General features: G+C 33.2%; 1 protein-coding gene across 3 annotated transcripts; it reads left to right on the forward strand.

The window, feature by feature from the left end:
• Positions 1-999: 999 nt before the first annotated feature.
• Positions 1000-16533, forward strand: LOC124362169 (2-phosphoxylose phosphatase 1). 3 transcript variants are annotated; one of them, XM_046816419.1, is made up of 5 exons: positions 1000-1308; positions 5560-5670; positions 10707-10874; positions 13117-14105; positions 16142-16533. In XM_046816419.1, the coding sequence occupies exons 2-5, from the start codon at positions 5574-5576 to the stop codon at positions 16409-16411; spliced, it is 1524 nt and encodes a 507-aa protein (XP_046672375.1). In that variant the 5' UTR covers positions 1000-1308; positions 5560-5573; the 3' UTR covers positions 16412-16533. The 3 variants fall into 3 exon arrangements, with proteins under 3 accessions (XP_046672375.1, XP_046672374.1, XP_046672376.1); XM_046816418.1 differs by lacking the exons at positions 1000-1308; positions 5560-5670 and adding an exon at positions 6872-7153; XM_046816420.1 differs by lacking the exons at positions 1000-1308; positions 5560-5670 and adding an exon at positions 7170-7312.
• Positions 16534-18677: the final 2144 nt, after the last annotated feature.

Here is an 18677-nt window from a genome sequence, read left to right on the forward strand (position 1 = left end):
AGCAAATGTCCGTAATCTTAAGACGCAAGTGGAAAGGATAAAGGCCGAGCTGGACCTCAGTTTCAGAAATTGGAGAGTCTAGGAACTATAGCCCATTTGCAGTTATATGAGCTGAATTTAGTCCAATTAATTTACTATAAAGGAATCTGCGATTCACTGATTGCAGTCTTTCAATGTGTGAAAGGTACAAGATGGTGGAGCAGTATTAAGGTTTTTGGCGAATCAGTGAGCAGTAGAACATACTGTAACGCTCCGGCTGTAATTATTTACTGGTGTATAAAACATATGTTAATGCTTCCAACTATTCGCCTAGCGTACTTATAATCACTCTTAACTTACAATAAGAAGGGTATCTCTTGAGAAAGGGACCCTGCATAGACGGAAGAAATGCCCAGTCATCTATTAGCACTCGAGCAGATGATGATGTGCTCGTCACGTGACAGGTTGGATCTAAGGCCACAGATCTCTGTGCATCACTCTATAACTTTTGGGCCAAACTTGTATGAAAAAAGTACAGGGCTGCACAACAGTATAAAGCGAATACCTTGAACTTTTTTTATTAAGATTCGTAACGTTGCATCTGTTCCACTTGGCAACGGCCTGAGGATGCTTGCTGTATGCGAACGCTATCTTGAATGGACAAAACATATGAGAACAGCTTGTGATTATATTGTTGTAGCATTTAACAGTCGTCTTATTGATGTAGTTATTTCAAACACCTTGGCATTATCTTTGAGTGTATATACAAAACATTGTTTATTTGTTTTAATTAAAGTTGTGCTAAATATGTGTTATCTTTTGAGAGTTATAAAGCCTCAATTTTAAACTCAGCGTTAGTTGTGATATTTGTCTTTCAGAGAGTACAGAATATATACTATTGAGACTTGGTCTAGACCAATTTGTAATGGACATATAAACCATAATACAATAATATTACGTTCAATGGACGTGATACTAGTAACGACAGCTGGTCTGAACATTGATTTAGTACTCTTTGATAGTGAAAAATCTCTCACGTGTGCAAAGTAAAAATCGCCCCGAGATATAAACAAACAGACGATATGGTGAAAATGTCAAATGTGTGGATACTGACACTGGACTGTGAAGTAAATAACTGGGATAAAACGATTTTGTTAAGATATCTCGCTAAGAAATATTCATCCATTAGTGACGTAAACGTTAACATTTACAACTGAAATGTACAGTAATTCCTTCATAATAGATCAGTTTTACGACACGTTTTTGTTTCATAAATGTCAATATGACATACAGAGAATCAGTAATTTGTAACTGATTTTAAAATATTTGGTGAGTGCCTATAATACTTTTCATTTTATTTTTATATTTACTCTTTGACATTTTGTTTCTTATACCCAGAACATTTTCTATGGCCTCGTTCTAAGTGTACTAGATTTTAATTTGAAGAATACAAGAAATAAGCTTTTTCATATTTGTTTAGTTAGAATATTGTTGGGTTGACATTTAAACATAAAACGGTGTTTCACACTTGATAGGTAAAGCCTCATTTACAATTAATGTGGCCAAGTAATTTTGTGTCACCAACAGAGTTTAGCAACATACATTAGGCCTAACGTAATGTCAGTGATAAAAATCAAAGTGCATTAGTACTTTGTTGACAGCCTGTTAGACTGATGTCAGTGGTTTCAAAGCAACTGAAGATAATTTGTGCCGTATGACAGCAGCTTGTTTATAGCCATTAAGAACAATAATCCAGCCTGCAGTATAATAAGCAGCAAACACCGCAATCAAATCATGATTACTGATTAGAAATATCAAAACTATCGTATACAACATTTGACCTGTAGGTATTTGTAATTAATTATTTTCAGCTGTTTTCATTCCATTTGCATAATGAGTAGGCCAGTGACAGTCGGCAAGATTGATGGCAATGAACATGCAATTGTTGTCTCAAACTGTATTTTTAAACATTGAACAATGTTTTGAATGGTTACAAGATAATGACTTTACTCTTTTAAATCAGAAGTGTCCAGTTTGTAGTGAAGAGATGAAAACTAGAATTAAAGGTGAAAATCGAATAGCGTTTCACTGTAAGAAAACAAGCACGATGTTGCAAAAAAACGCCCTTGAGAAAACTTTTTTAATATTCTAAATTTGGTATGATGAATATATTGAAAATCTTGTACTACTTAAGTTTGAATCAAACAAACTATGACTTTTTTATTAATTAATGTAGTTTTGACGACATCAGTACCTGCAGAAATACCATTTCAGATTGGCTAAAGTAATTGTAAGTACTACGCTGCTCAAACATAGTTTAAATAAAGTTTAATTATTTTATATAATATGAAACAAATACATTTCTTTTATATATAAAAGTATAGCTTCACTATAGTACAATTTTAAAAGCCTAAAACGTAATTCAGTTTGACATTATTGCTCCAAATTAACTTAATTTGAATTAAAATCATGTGTTTGGTATTTAACTAATGGCAGCAAGTTTAATGATAATGTATGTTTGTTCTTTGTGTCACAAGGAGTCAGACACGTTTTTCCTAGAAAATATTGAAACGTAAATAAATGTTACACTGTTTTGTTTGTAACATTTTATAAATACACTGGGACCTCGTTAAACCGGACAATACGGGACCGCGGCCGATCCGACATAATGAAAATCCGAGTTAACTGGAGAATGTTGAAAAAATAAAGAACAACATGTACAAACAGTACAATATTTTTTTATTGAGAAAATACCTAAAATACGCATCGCGATAAAGTATAATACACTATACACAGTTTAATATTTATGAAAGAATTTTCTTAATTTGTGTTGCGTCTCACATCTTTTTTTAACATGAGAAGCTCAGTCGGAGTTGTCTCTTCTTGCTGTTAGAAATAAACCATTCACTCGCTCAAATGAGATGCTGTTATTTATGGCTTGTAACTGATCATCTCTGTTATCGGAACAAGTCGGAATACACATAATTATTGAGTTCTAAGAACAGTCTATTGATAAACATCCTTCCCACGCTCAACAGTTTGAACTGATCCGGATTACCCAGACATCCGACATAAAGGGGTCCGACTTAACGAGGTTGCACTGTATAGATAGTTTTTTATTTATCGTTAATATATTAAATTTTAAGATTTAAAACCAGCAGAACCATATTGTTATTTGAAATACCGATTATGTAATTTGGTTTGAAATTTTGTTTTCAGTATTTTTTAGATAAGTCATGAATATCGATGATTGGATTGTGGTGCTTATTATACTGCAGCCACAATCCATTTTCTGCTCTCTGGTTAGACAAGTTTTGGAATATTCCCACTCTGTCTGGTCATGTTACCTACCGCTCAAATATTGACACTGTCAAAAGGAAGTGACAATTCTTGAGAATAGTTCATGTTTGGCAGGGTTATAGCTGCAGTATAATAAGCAGCCACAATGACAATCAAATCAGTGAAACAAATTATCAATTAGAAGTAACTAAACTATTGATACAAAAACATTATTTACAATTAGTTATGACCAGCTTTTTCTAATATATTAAATAAAAATATTGTTTTAAACTAATAGGTCAAACAAAGTAAAATGATTCAAGTGGTATTTGAGTAACGGCTGCTGGTACAATGGTGATGAACATGCATTATTTGTGTCACAAGCTGTCAGACAAGTTTATCTTTTAAAACAGTGAAAAGTAACTAAATTTTAAAAGCGCTTTGATACCTTTAATAAATACACATAGTCTAAATAGTTTTTTATTTAATTTTAAGTTATTACTTTTTAAAATATAAAAACAGCGGAACAAAGACTACACTGTAATCTAAAATACCTGTAACGTAATCCAGTTCAATATTTTGGTTTTGGTAGTTCAGATAGTCATAAATATCGATGATTCGATTGTGGCGGTGGTCACTTATACTGCAGCAGATATTTGTACAATATCTTTGGAAAACAGCATTTTTCAAGACCCTTTGAATGTGACAGTCCTTCAGCAACATTGTGACTCAGGAACATGGCCAGTGAAGAGACTGACATTTTCCATGACATGTCACAGTGTTCTTATCAGGAAAAAAAAATCGAGATATCTTGTTGAATTGTTAAATGCTATAATCTTGTTTACCATCTTTTCTCTCATTTTATTTGTGTGTTTGTTGTCTCTGCTAATTGTTGTTTATTAACACCTATTTATTCAACTTGCCATTAATTTAGGGTGCAGCATAGTAAAAACTCTTCTTGGAACCATGTACTGGACTTTAGAAATACATCACAATCAATAACAGGTAGATTAAGATGAATACTATATAGTTATCACCAGCCCTAAATGACTTTCTTCTCCTTCTTTTCTCTTTGTTTCCCATTCCTCTTCTTCTCACTACTGAATCCTCCAGCAACTGTTTCACCTCGGAAAATGCTCTACAATGCAACTGAAATTTTGCTATTTCACCACATGAAGTGTTGGACACCCTCCTAATGACTCTTGGACTGTGTCCATCATCAGTGTTGTAGGAATTTCTGTCTGGATTGACTCTGGTCTTTCTTTTTCTACTCTTTGAGATATGCTAACTCTGTAGTGACTAGGAAGGAGTTACAGACATCCTGGATGCAAACAACTTACCCTAGTCTTTCTGTAGGGTTCCAGTGTGATTTAGTGTCATATATCATCCTCCCAAGTTACTCATTCATCCCTTGTACTGTTAGAATATATTTTTGTTGCTGAAATGATAGATGTACTTTTTTCTAGTAGAAAAGGCACATTATAAGATTTTTTCAAAGAAAACGTAAGCTTTTTATTATAATGTGTTAGGTCACCAAGTCAAACATGACATCAGTAGTCTATAAGTGTAAAATGTTTACCTTAAACATATAATGTCCCATAATGTTTGTATTTCATAAACTCTTAGTAATTTTTAACTTTTTCTAACATGAAAAGTTGGGAGACTTTAATAAAAAATAACTTTTTCTTTACCTATATATCAGAGAACGTTGCAGTATTTATAGCTTGCCCGGATAGCAGTGAGTAACCGCTTTTGTGAAATGGTTGAATGGATTCTCCCCAGACAGGCGCACTAACCTGCTGTACAAAAACAAAGATGGTCTGCTAAACAGTTTCCCATTATTTCACTCCTCAAACTTCACTCAACCGTTCGCCAATAACTTTAAATTGTTTATCTCAAACAATTTATTCATATTCATCACCACTTACAAATTCTTTAAAAATTAGTTATTTCTTGTTGTTTATTGTTTACATTAAACATTGCTATAATTGATTAGTTTAAATAGTATGTTAAATTAAATAAACTGTAATATCAAATTCTTCATTTGGTAAAAATAAAACATTTGATAAAACGACTGAATAACGAGTGTAGACTGCTTGTTAAAGTCCAGCCAAAATGTTTGCTGCGCTCTGGTCTCTGCCACCCAATGTGCGAACACATAACATCATATGTACAATTCCAATCTGTATTAGCTTAGTAAAAAACGGTTGCAAGAGTTGATTCTCCTGTTATGCAGCAAGCAGACAACCTTATAATGTTTATCACATTTAAAAAATTGTTAATTTTTATCTTGTGTTGCAGGAAGTTTTGCAATAATGTTGCTGACAAATTTAATAAAAAAATTAACAACACAACACCGGGCATTTTATTGTTACATGCTATTGAGCGTATGGCTTTTTCTTTTATTGATAGGTAAGTATTCATTCACAGATTATTATCTAAGTACTATCACAGATCAGTTATTGTATTCATTTTAAGCCACCAAATAATTTATATGTTTGTCAAAATATTTTTATGTGAAATTGTGATACAAATTATATGTGCAATGACTGTCTTCTTGGATCCCAACACATGTGATGTAGAAGTTAGATTTATGGACGATTAGGAGTCAAATATAAAAGTGTTTACATCACCAAATGGGATATTCAATTGACAACTAATAAACAATGAGGGCGTTTGCTGAGGAAAATGGGAAATGGTAGATCCTAGACTATGGTGTCACATCACCAGCCATATCAGCCATCTTGCAAGTAGACTTCCCTATCAAAAACCCAGGTGTACTTTTCCAGTACCGTGACTCACACCACATCTAACCAGACTGATCTAAAGACTACCTTGCCGGATTAGAGGTTTATAATACATAATCAATGGGTCCCAAATCAGTCAATTTATCTACCAATTGTAAGGTCCCTAACTTACTGCGTATCTCAGCTCAACCAAACCAAGACAATGAACAAATGTATAGAATAAGCTACTACTTTTAATAATGTGTTTTTATTTACACAGTGTTTGTCATCTGGACAGATAATAACCAGACAGGATCTCACCGGAAATTCTTATGTGTAATTACTGACGCTGACAATCATTAGACAAGTTATTAATTATTAATGACTCATTTTGAGAAGTGAAAGACTTAAATGTTAATATGAGCCCCATTTCTCAAATGTATGGATTTGATTTTGTTCCAAGAAGAATTGTGAAATCCATAAGTTTTTTTTCTACAAATGATAATTTGGGATAATTACTACCCCTTAACTGCCACAGCCTTGTTATCATGTGTCAAACAACTGCTTAGCTACCCTACGCCTGGCAGCTGTAGGATGATATACGTTGGCCTCTAGTAGTGTTTTATTTGAACTACTAAAAATCTACAGTAGTGCTGTTACATTGCTACTACATTGTGAGAGTCAACTAAGGAACTATTACAAAAGCACACAGTGACGTTTTACCTGGACATTAGAAACAGAATTTTGTTATGTTATAGGTTTTTCAATTGCGTTTTAGAAGTAGCTAGTATAATTTATTTATTTTTTATTTAGTTTGTGGTTTTGTTTGTGTGGTATAATTATTTGCAATAATGATAAGGATGTTTGATCAATTTTAGGTTTGTCCTGATGCACTGTTGTGAGTTTGGCATTCAGCAGTGTGTAACCTTTCTGAGAGTTAAGGTGATTGATATGTGGACTCAATTTATTAATCACAATATGACATGAGGAATTTGGAGAGTCTGGTGGCAGTTTGGTAAATGAAGATGTTGCTGACGTTTATCATGGTGGATGAGTAACAGGCTACATGTATGGTGGCTATGGAGTATCTCTGTGTGCAGCAAATAAATGCAGCAGTATTGTCTTCAGGTATAGCATGACCGGTGGAATGCACAAACGGGGTGAAGAAGGTGAGCGTGTGGGGACACAATCTGGACTAGGGGAGTGGATAATATGCTACTGCCGCAGCTGAGTGTTTTTGGCCCCTGGCTCATAACGCTGGTGGACACCTTGGCTGTCGCGGTTGTGGCACTGTCTTTGAGGGAATCGTCAAAATCAGTGGCTTTTTGGTATTGCGTTTCATGATTATGTGTATTGGTTATACTTGTACTGTAGTTAGGTTAAACTTGCTAAAAATTTGTTATTTATGTTTATGCGAATATAATATATAGTCTTATAACTCTAAAATGTTACTGTAAAAATATTGTAGTGTAGATGCGAGAAACTTTATTCTATAGTGTCAGAAACAAAAGTTAGTTTAGTAGAATTTGAAATGTATTGAAATTAAGATGTACATATAATTTTCATTAGAAATGAACAAAAAATTATACTAATCGTAGAGTATACTGTAAATTACTTATTTGCCGAACAGTTACAGTTATTTCATTTATTTCTACAGACAAAAATATGGAAACATGTCCACTTTTAGACAAATTATGATCAATTTTGTACATTTTTTAGGTGGACTTGTAGGTTTTGATAAGAGCATACAACTCAGATTTGTACATTATGCTGAGTAAGCAATATCATGCTTGGAAAGCATAATAGCTTTGCATATGCAATCAATATGCTGGTGCATAATTATATGCACCAAGCATAATATCTAGGCTTTTTTTAGGCTTTTCTTCTGGATATTGGTGCAGGATCATCTTGTTTGCTGTGATAGTGGTGTTATCTATAAAAAAAAAAATAGAATTAATTTTCAGATTTGGGATTAATTTAGTGTTCATCCATTTTTAATAATTGTCGTAGGTCATGTCATTGTGGTACTCTCCTGATTTTTTTCCTGATTTGAACATAAGTAGAGCATTATCAATCTTCTCCACCTGCGTGGATAGTTGTCCTTAACTTAAAGGTGTCCAGTACTACTATCAAAATGGTATTTGTTTGGTGTATGTAAAGAGAACATATATTTCATATTTGTACACTATCGGCCTTTTACCATTTCTGTATTCAGCTAAATTTTTTAAATATTTATATGCAATTCACAAGTATTGAATCATTCAGTCAAAATATTTCTGTTATTGATAGATGTCTTCCAGCAAAATCCTAACTTCCGTACTATTTTTGTCACTGTCCACTTATTCCCCTTGAAATCAATTTTCTCTCTTGTCACATTCAATAAGGATTTTAATGTAGACTGTTCTCCATGTTATCAATAAAAATAATTTATTATTCCCCAAACTACATTAAAATCAAAATTGTCCAGATCACTTTTTATATGTCTACGTTTTCTTATTCTGGCATACTAAAAGAATTGGCCACTGGAGTTTTTCCTCCTTTAAAGTTCTTAGCGTGCTTCCAAAACTCCAGTTGCTTGATCAACGCTGTTGAACCTTTTTTCTAATTTGTAAGTATGTTAGTTTCCGCTTCTCTTCTCATAAAGTGGTAAACATTTGCATTTACTTCATGTGTATAATCTTTCTACCTCCTATTTTTCTTTTTACATTACCTTCCATAGCAACTTTTTACATACAAATGTTATGAGCACAAAAGAACAAAATTAATGAATACATAAAGGGTATTACTGCATGTGGATTTGAACAGGCTAATGTTTTTAGTCACAGCATGGCAACAGACTGTCATTCAATTCTGCCACCATTTTATTCTACTAACCTTGCTTTCTGCTCATCTCGAGGCCACCGTTCATGCTATATCTGACGCACAATATTGGGTGACATCACCATTGAAAACTGACACTTGGTTAAAAAAGTACTGTAATAATGTGGTATTAAGGTTTGAAATAGCCTATATAAACTGTAATTTGTGGTAATTTTAATAACTATACTTTTTTATTACTGACAAGTAATAAAGTACTAATTAGAAAACACAGAGCTTGGTGCCAACGTACATGTCATCTTATGGCATTTTAATATTGCTGACAGAAGAGAAAGTTATTTTATGTGTATTAATTATATATATATTTGTACATAAGTACACACAAAAACAGTTATTCTTCACACAAATGTCCGTTAATTTCTTAAGTATCTTCATAAAACGTTCCTTGATTTTGGCTATTCATACAAGAGCCTACTAAATTAAGTTTTGCCACTTAAAAAGTATTATTGGTACATCAGCTATACCAACACTATTTTTAAATACCAGCTTTCATTAACATTGAAAACACTGGATTTACTAGCATAACTGCAGTACAGATTTAGTAGTCGGTAGTGGAGAGATTTTTACCGTAGATGTTTTCCACAATAGAATTTCGGTATTGCTACAGTGAGGTATTGCTTGAGTACTTGATATTTGTGTGTACTAGATGGCAAATGAAGAGGGAAGAGCAGCTGATTATCACAAACATTATGAATATATTATGGAAAGGTATACAAAATGGAACTATATAACTATTTTTATTTCATTTACTCTTTTAGAACAAGAAGCTGAGAAACCTCTTACTGGACATAGGTCCTTAAGGATCTTTGTGCATGCTTCTGCAGTGGCAGGATATTCAGGATGGGTATGGTTGGGAGTAGGGGCCGCCTCCTGTCGAGATCCATGAGACGGAATAGCGAGCAAGCACTATATCTCCGTCGTGTCACAATGGAAGAAGGGGATGCCAGCTCTGTATCTGCCTCTCCAGTGAAAACAGGCAGAGTTAGCACTCCCTTATGTCCAGGCTAGCAACTGCCTTTAACACTTAGGAAGCCCCACCAACTCTAAACAGTCATTTCCTGCAGTAAGCTAGACCTATCGATCTAATCTAGCACTCCGATATATCGAAATTTGTGATTGGTGATATGCTGCTCCTGGACATCCATAGGGTTGTCTTTTCTTAAGACTCAGAAATGGCTAAAAATTTATGGCTTTAGATGACTGATTGGTATGAAGAGTTAGTTTGCAGTATTATTAAAATTAGAGTTGTGTATAAACTCTTAAACAAGAATTGTTTAAGGAATTACAATGTGCCTCATATTGCTAAGTATGTAATGCACTCTAAATTTTTAACATTTATTTAGATTTTTTCAATGTACGACAGTTTAATTTTTTAACATGGTATTTGCTTTAACAAATTTAAAAAACAAATTTATTTAGATGTTTACTAAATAAACCTGGATGCCAAATTTGGTAAAAATTAGTGTGTTCGTTTAGTTGCTGGTCTGGTTACGCTTACACACAAGCAACCAGATAAACGTGTAAGGGTGTGTATTTACATGTGTAGATAGACGTTTTTACAAGATCTACTTTTTAGATTGAAGTTCTCCCACAATAACTTAAATCCTTCATTAAACTTCACAAACCTTCAAAATAATTTCTCGTATATTGTGAATGTGAAAGAACATAATAAGTGAAAAGTCAAACACGTGGGATGGTTATGAAGTAACCGTATATGAAATAATGAATCTTCAAACAAATGAAAGTAATATAAATACTAATATTTCACATTAACTTTAAACAGTGATAAAGATAGCATTTAGTGTGGCTTGTTGTTTTTTTAGTGATAATTGTTTTGTATTATAGTGATGTACAAATATATGGAAACAAAAGATGTAACGTTGACAGTATTAAAGAATAGTAAAAGTGATCAGACGACCAGAAGCTTTCCGAACAGTGTTCATGTTGACATTAAGACACAGAGGGTTCTTCGGATGTGTAATCTTCCTCAGGACATCAGAACAATCAGTGAAGGTATGACAGGTCTTATTCCGTTATATGTTAAATCTATGTTTTATCCAAATGAAAGAAAAACTGTATACAGCTCGTTTTATTAATCCCTGAATACTTTACTGTGTAATTTCTGAAACTAAATTGTGTAACATTTTTATAAATTCTATGGCTTAGGTTGTTTTTATTTTCCTATATTTATAATTTAGAGATTGAAAGTTAAGTAAGTACGCCTTTGTAAAAAGTGTCGAATTTTTAATTTGTTACTTTTAAATTATTAACTTAAAGTTGGTCATCAATACTTTTAATGCGTGGTTCAGAAAATATGTGTGAGCTCCATAAACCATGGAATTATTTTACTATGTTTGTCATGTAATATAACATCCTGGGGCAGTTAATCTTGAAGGTAATTTTCACTTGCCATCATCTTTAATCCAAAATTGACAGTTAACACTATTGCTAATCTTTGTTAAATATTGATGTTATTTATAATCATTCATAAATTATTTTTAAAGTAATTCTACTTCAATAAACTTGAAATACCCACTTCCTTTGAATATGGTTTTTTAATTGAGTTATAGACAAATATTTCAACTGTACAAAAAATATGTAAAATGTGCTTATAATCTTATACGCCAGACTTTGGGTCAGTGTGGGAGTCATCGTGTTCACCCTACGGCAGAAATCATCCTAGCCTTTAGAGCAGGTCACAGTAGATTAATGTTCAATTTTGTAGTCATGCCCGTATTTAGTAATTTTGCGCCCCTTTGCCATCAGTTGTTCACCGCCACCACATTCTTACTCGCCTCCCTCTATCATCCACCAGCCGGTCCTGTACAGTAACACATACATTAATTTACATCTCACATATAAAGGACCTAACATACATCAGACGTATTTGTTTACTTTGTGGTTTTCTACAAACTATGATATTTCTTGTCATCCACTGTTAGTTCTAAAGTTTGCATAATTAAATATGGAAATTAATTAAAATCATGATTGTTTTAGAAATGAGGCCTATTTGTTTCCACAACATTATAGACAAGAATAACAATAATGACAAAACAGTAAAACAACATTGAAAAATAAAAAATAACTGTTGGATTTAAAATTTCTATCTATGGAGTAAAAAATTACCTTTAGATTACTTAAGTAGTGGTTTTCTTCTAGTTTTCCTATGTGCAGAATTAGAACTATTGCTTCATCAAAACTGAGACTGTCGGTTATGTCTGATAAAATGCAAAGCATTGCAGCACAAACAGATCAAATGTAAATATAGTAAATGATGTAAATATTTTAAAACTGATTCTTAGCATGTGATTAATTTTTGAACCTTCCATTGCTGGTTCAAAACCTTCATGAGAAATGGCCAAATATATTAAAACAACAGTAATTATAAGTTCTTCTTGTAATCCTGGAGGCGATATACATTCTAGTGGTTTGCTAGGAGGTGACAGTTGCAATAAATTAACAAAATCTGTTCAATGAAACCGGTGTTAAAAATTAAAGTTTTGAATAGTGGTTTACAAAATTACACACCCACAATAATGAGTTTAAGATCTCCTTAACGTAACCTATGCCAATATTTTTTAAACCACGAGGTCAAGAATAAAAGTTAAGATGGTAATTTAATAACAAATATTATCTCAATAATTCAAAAGTTCTAAAAATGCATACTCAAAAACACTAAACTTGTAACTATCTTTTATAAACGTTTGGTCTAATTGGACCTACGAGTTTTCAAGTTAAGAATTTTCAAAGTTGCAGTTTGGTTGAACAGCACCAAAAACCAGTAATTTTTTCGTTGTTATCTAAATAAAAAGAGGATGTTACGGTTTGTAAATTATTTTCTTTTTATGCAAAAATTCAGAAATAAACAAGCTAAATTTTAAAGTAACTCCCTTTATTGTAGGTATATTAGTTAGTTTGTGTTTAATGTTCAAACTTGAGTATCTATACTGTTTGATATGAGAGTATGGTAGGAGAGACACGAGACGACCCCTGGTCCCTTTGCATACCGGAAAATTCAAGGCGCACCTCTCTCGAGGCGCTAACTTGAGGCTTTAAACTATTTAATAATCAAATTTTGTTTAATAGAATAATTTGGATGAAATAGACCAATCCAAAATCACAAATTATCATTGGACACTATTATAAACTTGATCTATTTCGACTGTTGAGAAAATGTTTTTATTAAAATTGTTAAGTAAAACTCAAAAGTATTAATAGAAGTAAAACTAAATGTTGAACATTAATGTTTTTTCAGGTCAAGTGAAAGATTCATTTCAACTGGAAGGGCTGTTGATACTGTTGCGTCATGGAGACCGAGGACCGTTGACACACGTGAGAGATATTTCCACCATCAACTGTGCTGCCAATATTCACCCTCAGTTCAATGCGTATGAAGCGTACATGGACAACCTGACAGGAACTCCTCAGCTGGCTCAGTTGCTAGGACCCTTCCACGGCTTCCCTCTGCTACCGCACCGTTCCTGTAGCTTAGGCCAGCTGACACACGTCGGGGTCTCCCAGCTGCTGGCCATCGGGCAGGCTCTCCGGGCAGTGTATGCCGATAGGCTTCTCTTCAACACTTCTACTCCTGAGGACTTTGTGGTGTACAGCACCAAGTACCGGCGGACACTGCAAAGTGCTTTGGCCTTTTTATATGGTTTCCTGACACCAGAACTGTTACACAATGTCGTCCTGAGGGAAAGTCCGAGTTTACAGTTCTGTTTTGAGGATTGTGCGTGTCCGACTAGTGATATGTATCTGAGAAAGTTTAATAACGAAAAATCCAAGCATCTGAATTTGCATCCTGCAGTATTGAAATTAGTCAACTCCGCATCGTTAATAGTGTATGACGTTTATGAGAAGAACCTAGCGAGTGATCCACATTCATTGAGGGATGCACTGTTGACTTACGTTTGTCACGGAGCCCGGCTGCCTTGTTCCGCTGACAAGTCTTTGCCCACTCTGTGTGTACATACGGACCAAGTGTCCGGGCTTCTGTCCTACATAGAGTGGGAGGCTCGTCAGTACTCCAGGAGTCCCACTCTGAGGCGGGCTTGTGTCCTACGGGCATACGGCATGATAAGGAACATTGTCTCGTACCTTGTCAGAATAATTTCAGAAAAGAAACCTAAAATGGTTTTATACTCTGGACATGACAAAACAATACTCTACTTGGCTACAGCTTTAGGTATCGCAGCGGATTCTACATATTTATCACACTATGCTTCTAGATTCATTATAGAGGTAATTTGACTTTGACTTAGAATATTGTTGCAATTCAATTTAAATATGCCAATATTTTCTGTCACCCAACAGATAAAAGGAAATAAATGAGCATGAATACTTCCATTATAATATTCAGTGTGCTTATTAACACTGTGTGACACGCATTAGGTCACATAATGACAAATACAGCAAGAATTCACTCACTTTCAGTTTTTTGTTAGTGTGCTAGTGTGTGGTTTGTTGAATAGTAAAATGTCTACTTTCTATTACACTACAGTTTATGCATCAATATATTTGAAGTAATCATTAAAATAAGTAAAATGTTTGTTACTCTCAGTTGTGATCATAATCGTGTCAACATGTGCAAGTGAGGATTCCCTCACTTATTAAAACATCTCTTAAACGTCAGAATCTTTTTGTACACTTTTGTTCTCTAATTCTAAAATTAAATTTCTTAAACGAGTTTCTTCTCCTCTTAATCTATGTTACCTTACCTAACACAAAGACATGAGAACAAATTAAACATTATAAAAGTCCACTAACAAAAGTTACAATATAAAACGCACGGACCAAGAAACTTTACTAAACAAGAATTTAATGTCTGTTTATTGACTCCAAGTTTTCAAGGTAAACTGAAAAAGTAACATTGCTTTAAGTGTTCAAGGTTAACTGAAACTGTAACATTGCTTTAAGAAGACAGATTTCTTAGTGATACACCTTCTGTCAACTACATATTCTACACAGTATTAGACAATAATTTAATTCCTGTTTCGCGTGTCACACAGTATTAACGAAACTAACCATCAATTCTCTCACATAAAATTATTAAACTCTATGTTTACAAAAGTTAACTTCCCAAATGGCGACAGCCTAAATAATATTGATCATGTGCATGCCCGTTTTGACATTCTATTGTAGTGCAGACAACATTATCATTGTGATTTATATGTAACTGCAATCAGAGAAAGTGTTTGATTTTTGTTGCATATTTTGTTTTGCTATAAATATACAACAATGTTATATCTACAAAATAATAAATGAAAGTTTAAAGATCGCTTGCCGTCTTGTTTGGTTTTGTCGTGTTATGGTGTTGTTTTGTTCCAACTGAAAAGATAATTATTTGATGAAATAAATTATTGTTTTATTATCAGTGACCGTGTTTTATACTTATATTACTTAATAGATAACATTGTACCGGTAAATTCATATAAGAAGAAATATATGTGAAATTGAGGAATGAGAAGGCTTGTGTAATGTAAGCTTTTATGAGGTGTTGTGATTGTTTTAGTTAACTTTAGACAATAATGATAAACATACTTTAATTTTGTGGCACATGGTATGTTCTAAATTTTGGTACCAGTATAACATGGTCTGTATAGTGTAACTATTATGTATTTTGATGAAGTTTTGAAAACTATTATATATGTGTTAATAGATACAACCACTTTATACTGTTTGTGGTTTTGAATATCAAATTTTACTCCATAAAACAATAACAAAAGTCTTTATTTCCTGAAAATAGATAATATTTAGGCTATAAAAGCTTGTAAATAACCAAAAACAAAGGTTTAGTAAAGCCTCAATATCTCAGCTTATTTTTGTTAGATTTTTGTGTTATTATTCACCAAAGTACTTGTTATGAAACTCACAATAAATCAATGTCAATAATTATGTTGTATAATTATTCCTGTATGTCTAAAATTATGTATTACCGCCAGGCAATAAAAAAACGTCTATCCAGCAATCGATTCCTGTGTATCTAGTTGTCATTTTTACAGTTTATCATAGCTTTTAAATAACATATGAGAATCTTAAACGTTTTTAAATAAAAATCCATTTCACTAACATAAAAAAATATATTTTGGATAATATAAAAAAGTTTCACTGCTTTTTTAGAAAATAGAACATAATGTGCTGTTTACACATGTTAAATGGACATCAAACCACAGAATCTTGGATGAGTGAGGGTCCATAGTATGTCAAACCAGTTTGAGAGGTTAATTATGAGTTTCCTTAATTTATTTTTGTAATCCTTTGTAAAAATTTTGTTTCAGGTGTACAGAAGTGTGAACAAAGCTACAGCAGCACTTGACTCTATCAGTAGTGACTACTACTTCAGGCTTCTCTTCAATGGAAAAGATATGACCAATAGAGTGCAGTTCTGCAAACACATGCTTAATATTTCTGTCATTAATACTAAAGGCTTGTCTCAATCTCTTTTTCTCTGTCCAATCCACACTATTATACAATTTTTACATAATGATTACTTTGCACTCTTTAATGCTTCCAATTTTAAAGACGCCTGTATTTTACATTCAAAGTAGTTTCGTGATTTTAACTTCTGTCTATTGTACCTGATTTATTATCTTGTTGTATATTTGAATAGTTTTGTATTATTGTCCATTATCTGTAAAGAAACATGTGATATAAAATTTCTTTATCTAAACTGTTTTATGACATTTGATGATCCTTATTGAAATCATACTTACAGAATGAATAGTAAGTAACCTATTCAAAAAGTTAACTCAATGTAGTAAGCTGACCTATAGGAATTAGTTTGGTGCTGTTCGAGTTTTTAGCTGATATAGGCATTTGCAGAGAGATTACTGGTATTTTCAGATCTACTGCAGCATGGTCCCATGATCTAATCAAGAATGAAGAGGTGGGGGGAGGGTGAGGAACATCTTAACACAAGTTAGATCTAGGAAGACTTTGAGTTACTATAGGAGATTTGTTTCTATGCTACTTGCACTCATATTCACCTCATCTGACACGAAATTTCATGATTATTAATTAACATGAGGGAGAATCAAATAAAACAATGTTTTACTTAAATTAAAATTAAAAAAAAAACAATTACAATTTATTGGTTCACATAGATTCCTGCTTTATGAATACTTATCTCCAAGAAGAAGGAAATTTTTTGTCACAACATGATAGAATGCAGCTGGTTGGGTCACACCAATTTACAAATTCCTACTCACCTTTGTCATCCCCAAATTGTTCTCCTAGAGCTTCTTTAATCAGTCGAATGGAAAGTCAGGGCAATATGTCCAGGACTTAAGAAGGATACATTGAGTCCAGTACCGTACATTTTCTGTAGTTAGGACACAGAGTCTAGTATTGTGGAGGAGGATGATGCTTTCTATTTATAGGGTACTAAAAGAGGTGAGATATGATTATTACTACAAAAGACGAGACCAGCCAACTTTATTGTAATTTTTTTAAGCGTGTGCCTCGAGTCTAATTTGATGGCTCCCAGTTCCTGGTAACAAGAGTAGTATTCTTGACAAACAAAAGATTTTCCATTGGGACGTTCTTGGTCATGTTTACATAAACCAAGTAAAGAGAACAGGACTCAGAATTGATCCTTATGGAACACAATTTTGGGTCAACCTAGGCTCTGAAAGAATGAATTTACTTTTTTTCAGCATTGAGTATTGCTTGTTACCTCTTGCAAAGGATAAGTAAGATAAATCAAACAAGCTGAATTTAGAATGCCTAGATCCAAGTTTCTCATATGCCTTAGAGGGGACAGGAAAAGAACTGAAAACTTTGTCCGCTACCTTGACTGCTATTAACCAATTCAATTAATACCATTTTTTTTTTTTATTCTGAAGCCATATGTGCTTCTCCACTAGGAGTTATTTTTACGAGTATGCATATATAGTCAGCTGGTCACATACCTACATTCACTTCATTTTGGTACTTCATCCATAAAATCAAAACTAAGGAGGAATTGTCAGGTACAAAAAATTAATTTAAATAGCCAGCCAGGTATGGTTATGACATAGTCTGCGCCATTGGAATGATTTATTTTTTGAGGGGGGAAGAAGGAGAAATAGTACTTTCGGCTTGTAATTTTAAAAAAAGTATTAAATTGCAACTTTGCAATAAGACTACAAGTTAAAAAATAAACTGTGGCAGTCAAGAACTGCAGAGATAAGGGTAACAATTTAAAGAATTGAGCCCAAGCTTCAGCTATAAATGCAGTGACGTGATTTTGGTAACGTTCAGTAGGTATGTGGTCAACTAATATTAAATCAATGATCACGAATAGCCCTAAGAGAAAGACTTTAACCTAAATCAATTATTGACCTCGATGTAAGCTGAAAGTGTACATTTATTGTAAGTTTCTGGACTCCCTAAATAACCGAATTTAGTTAAAATGGGTGTAAAAAGATTGTAAACCTCTACAGGAGTCTTTTGAATTTTTAAGTATTCTGGTTCATAAAAGTATTTTACGAAACATTTGTTATCTCTAGTTGTAACTCTACTGCAATACTAAGTAAGACTAATGAAAACTAGATTGAGTATGTCAGACAAATAGCTGAGCAACTTAATGGTCGTATCCTCAGAAAAGGATATTTTGGGATCATTTGAAAATGAAGAGGCAGTCTACAGGTTTGCAAGAACGATTGTCCCAAGGGAGAAACTAATACATATCTAACTACTTGACGACAATTATATTCCATTTAATGTTTAATCAATATTTATTTAATTTATCGTTTATACAAAATGAGATTATTTTTTTCTAAACATGGGAATTGGTGGTGGGGGGACGTATTTTAAATCATTTTATGTGTTCTA

The sequence above is a fragment of the Homalodisca vitripennis genome, chromosome 5, assembly GCF_021130785.1.
Source record: "Homalodisca vitripennis isolate AUS2020 chromosome 5, UT_GWSS_2.1, whole genome shotgun sequence".
Classification (NCBI taxonomy): Eukaryota; Metazoa; Arthropoda; class Insecta; order Hemiptera; family Cicadellidae; genus Homalodisca; species Homalodisca vitripennis.

What these genes read in the sequence shown, in the direction of transcription:
- LOC124362169 (XM_046816418.1), top strand. Translation starts at nt 7,051, where the DNA reads ATGTATGGTGGCTATGGAGTATCTCTGTGTGCAGCAAATAAATGCAGC. An exon ending in GCACAAACGGGGTGAAGAAG is followed by an intron (nt 7,154 to 10,706) that starts GTGAGCGTGTGG and finishes TTTGTATTATAG; the next exon opens with TGATGTACAAATATATGGAA. An exon ending in CATCAGAACAATCAGTGAAG is followed by an intron (nt 10,875 to 13,116) that starts GTATGACAGGTC and finishes ATGTTTTTTCAG; the next exon opens with GTCAAGTGAAAGATTCATTT.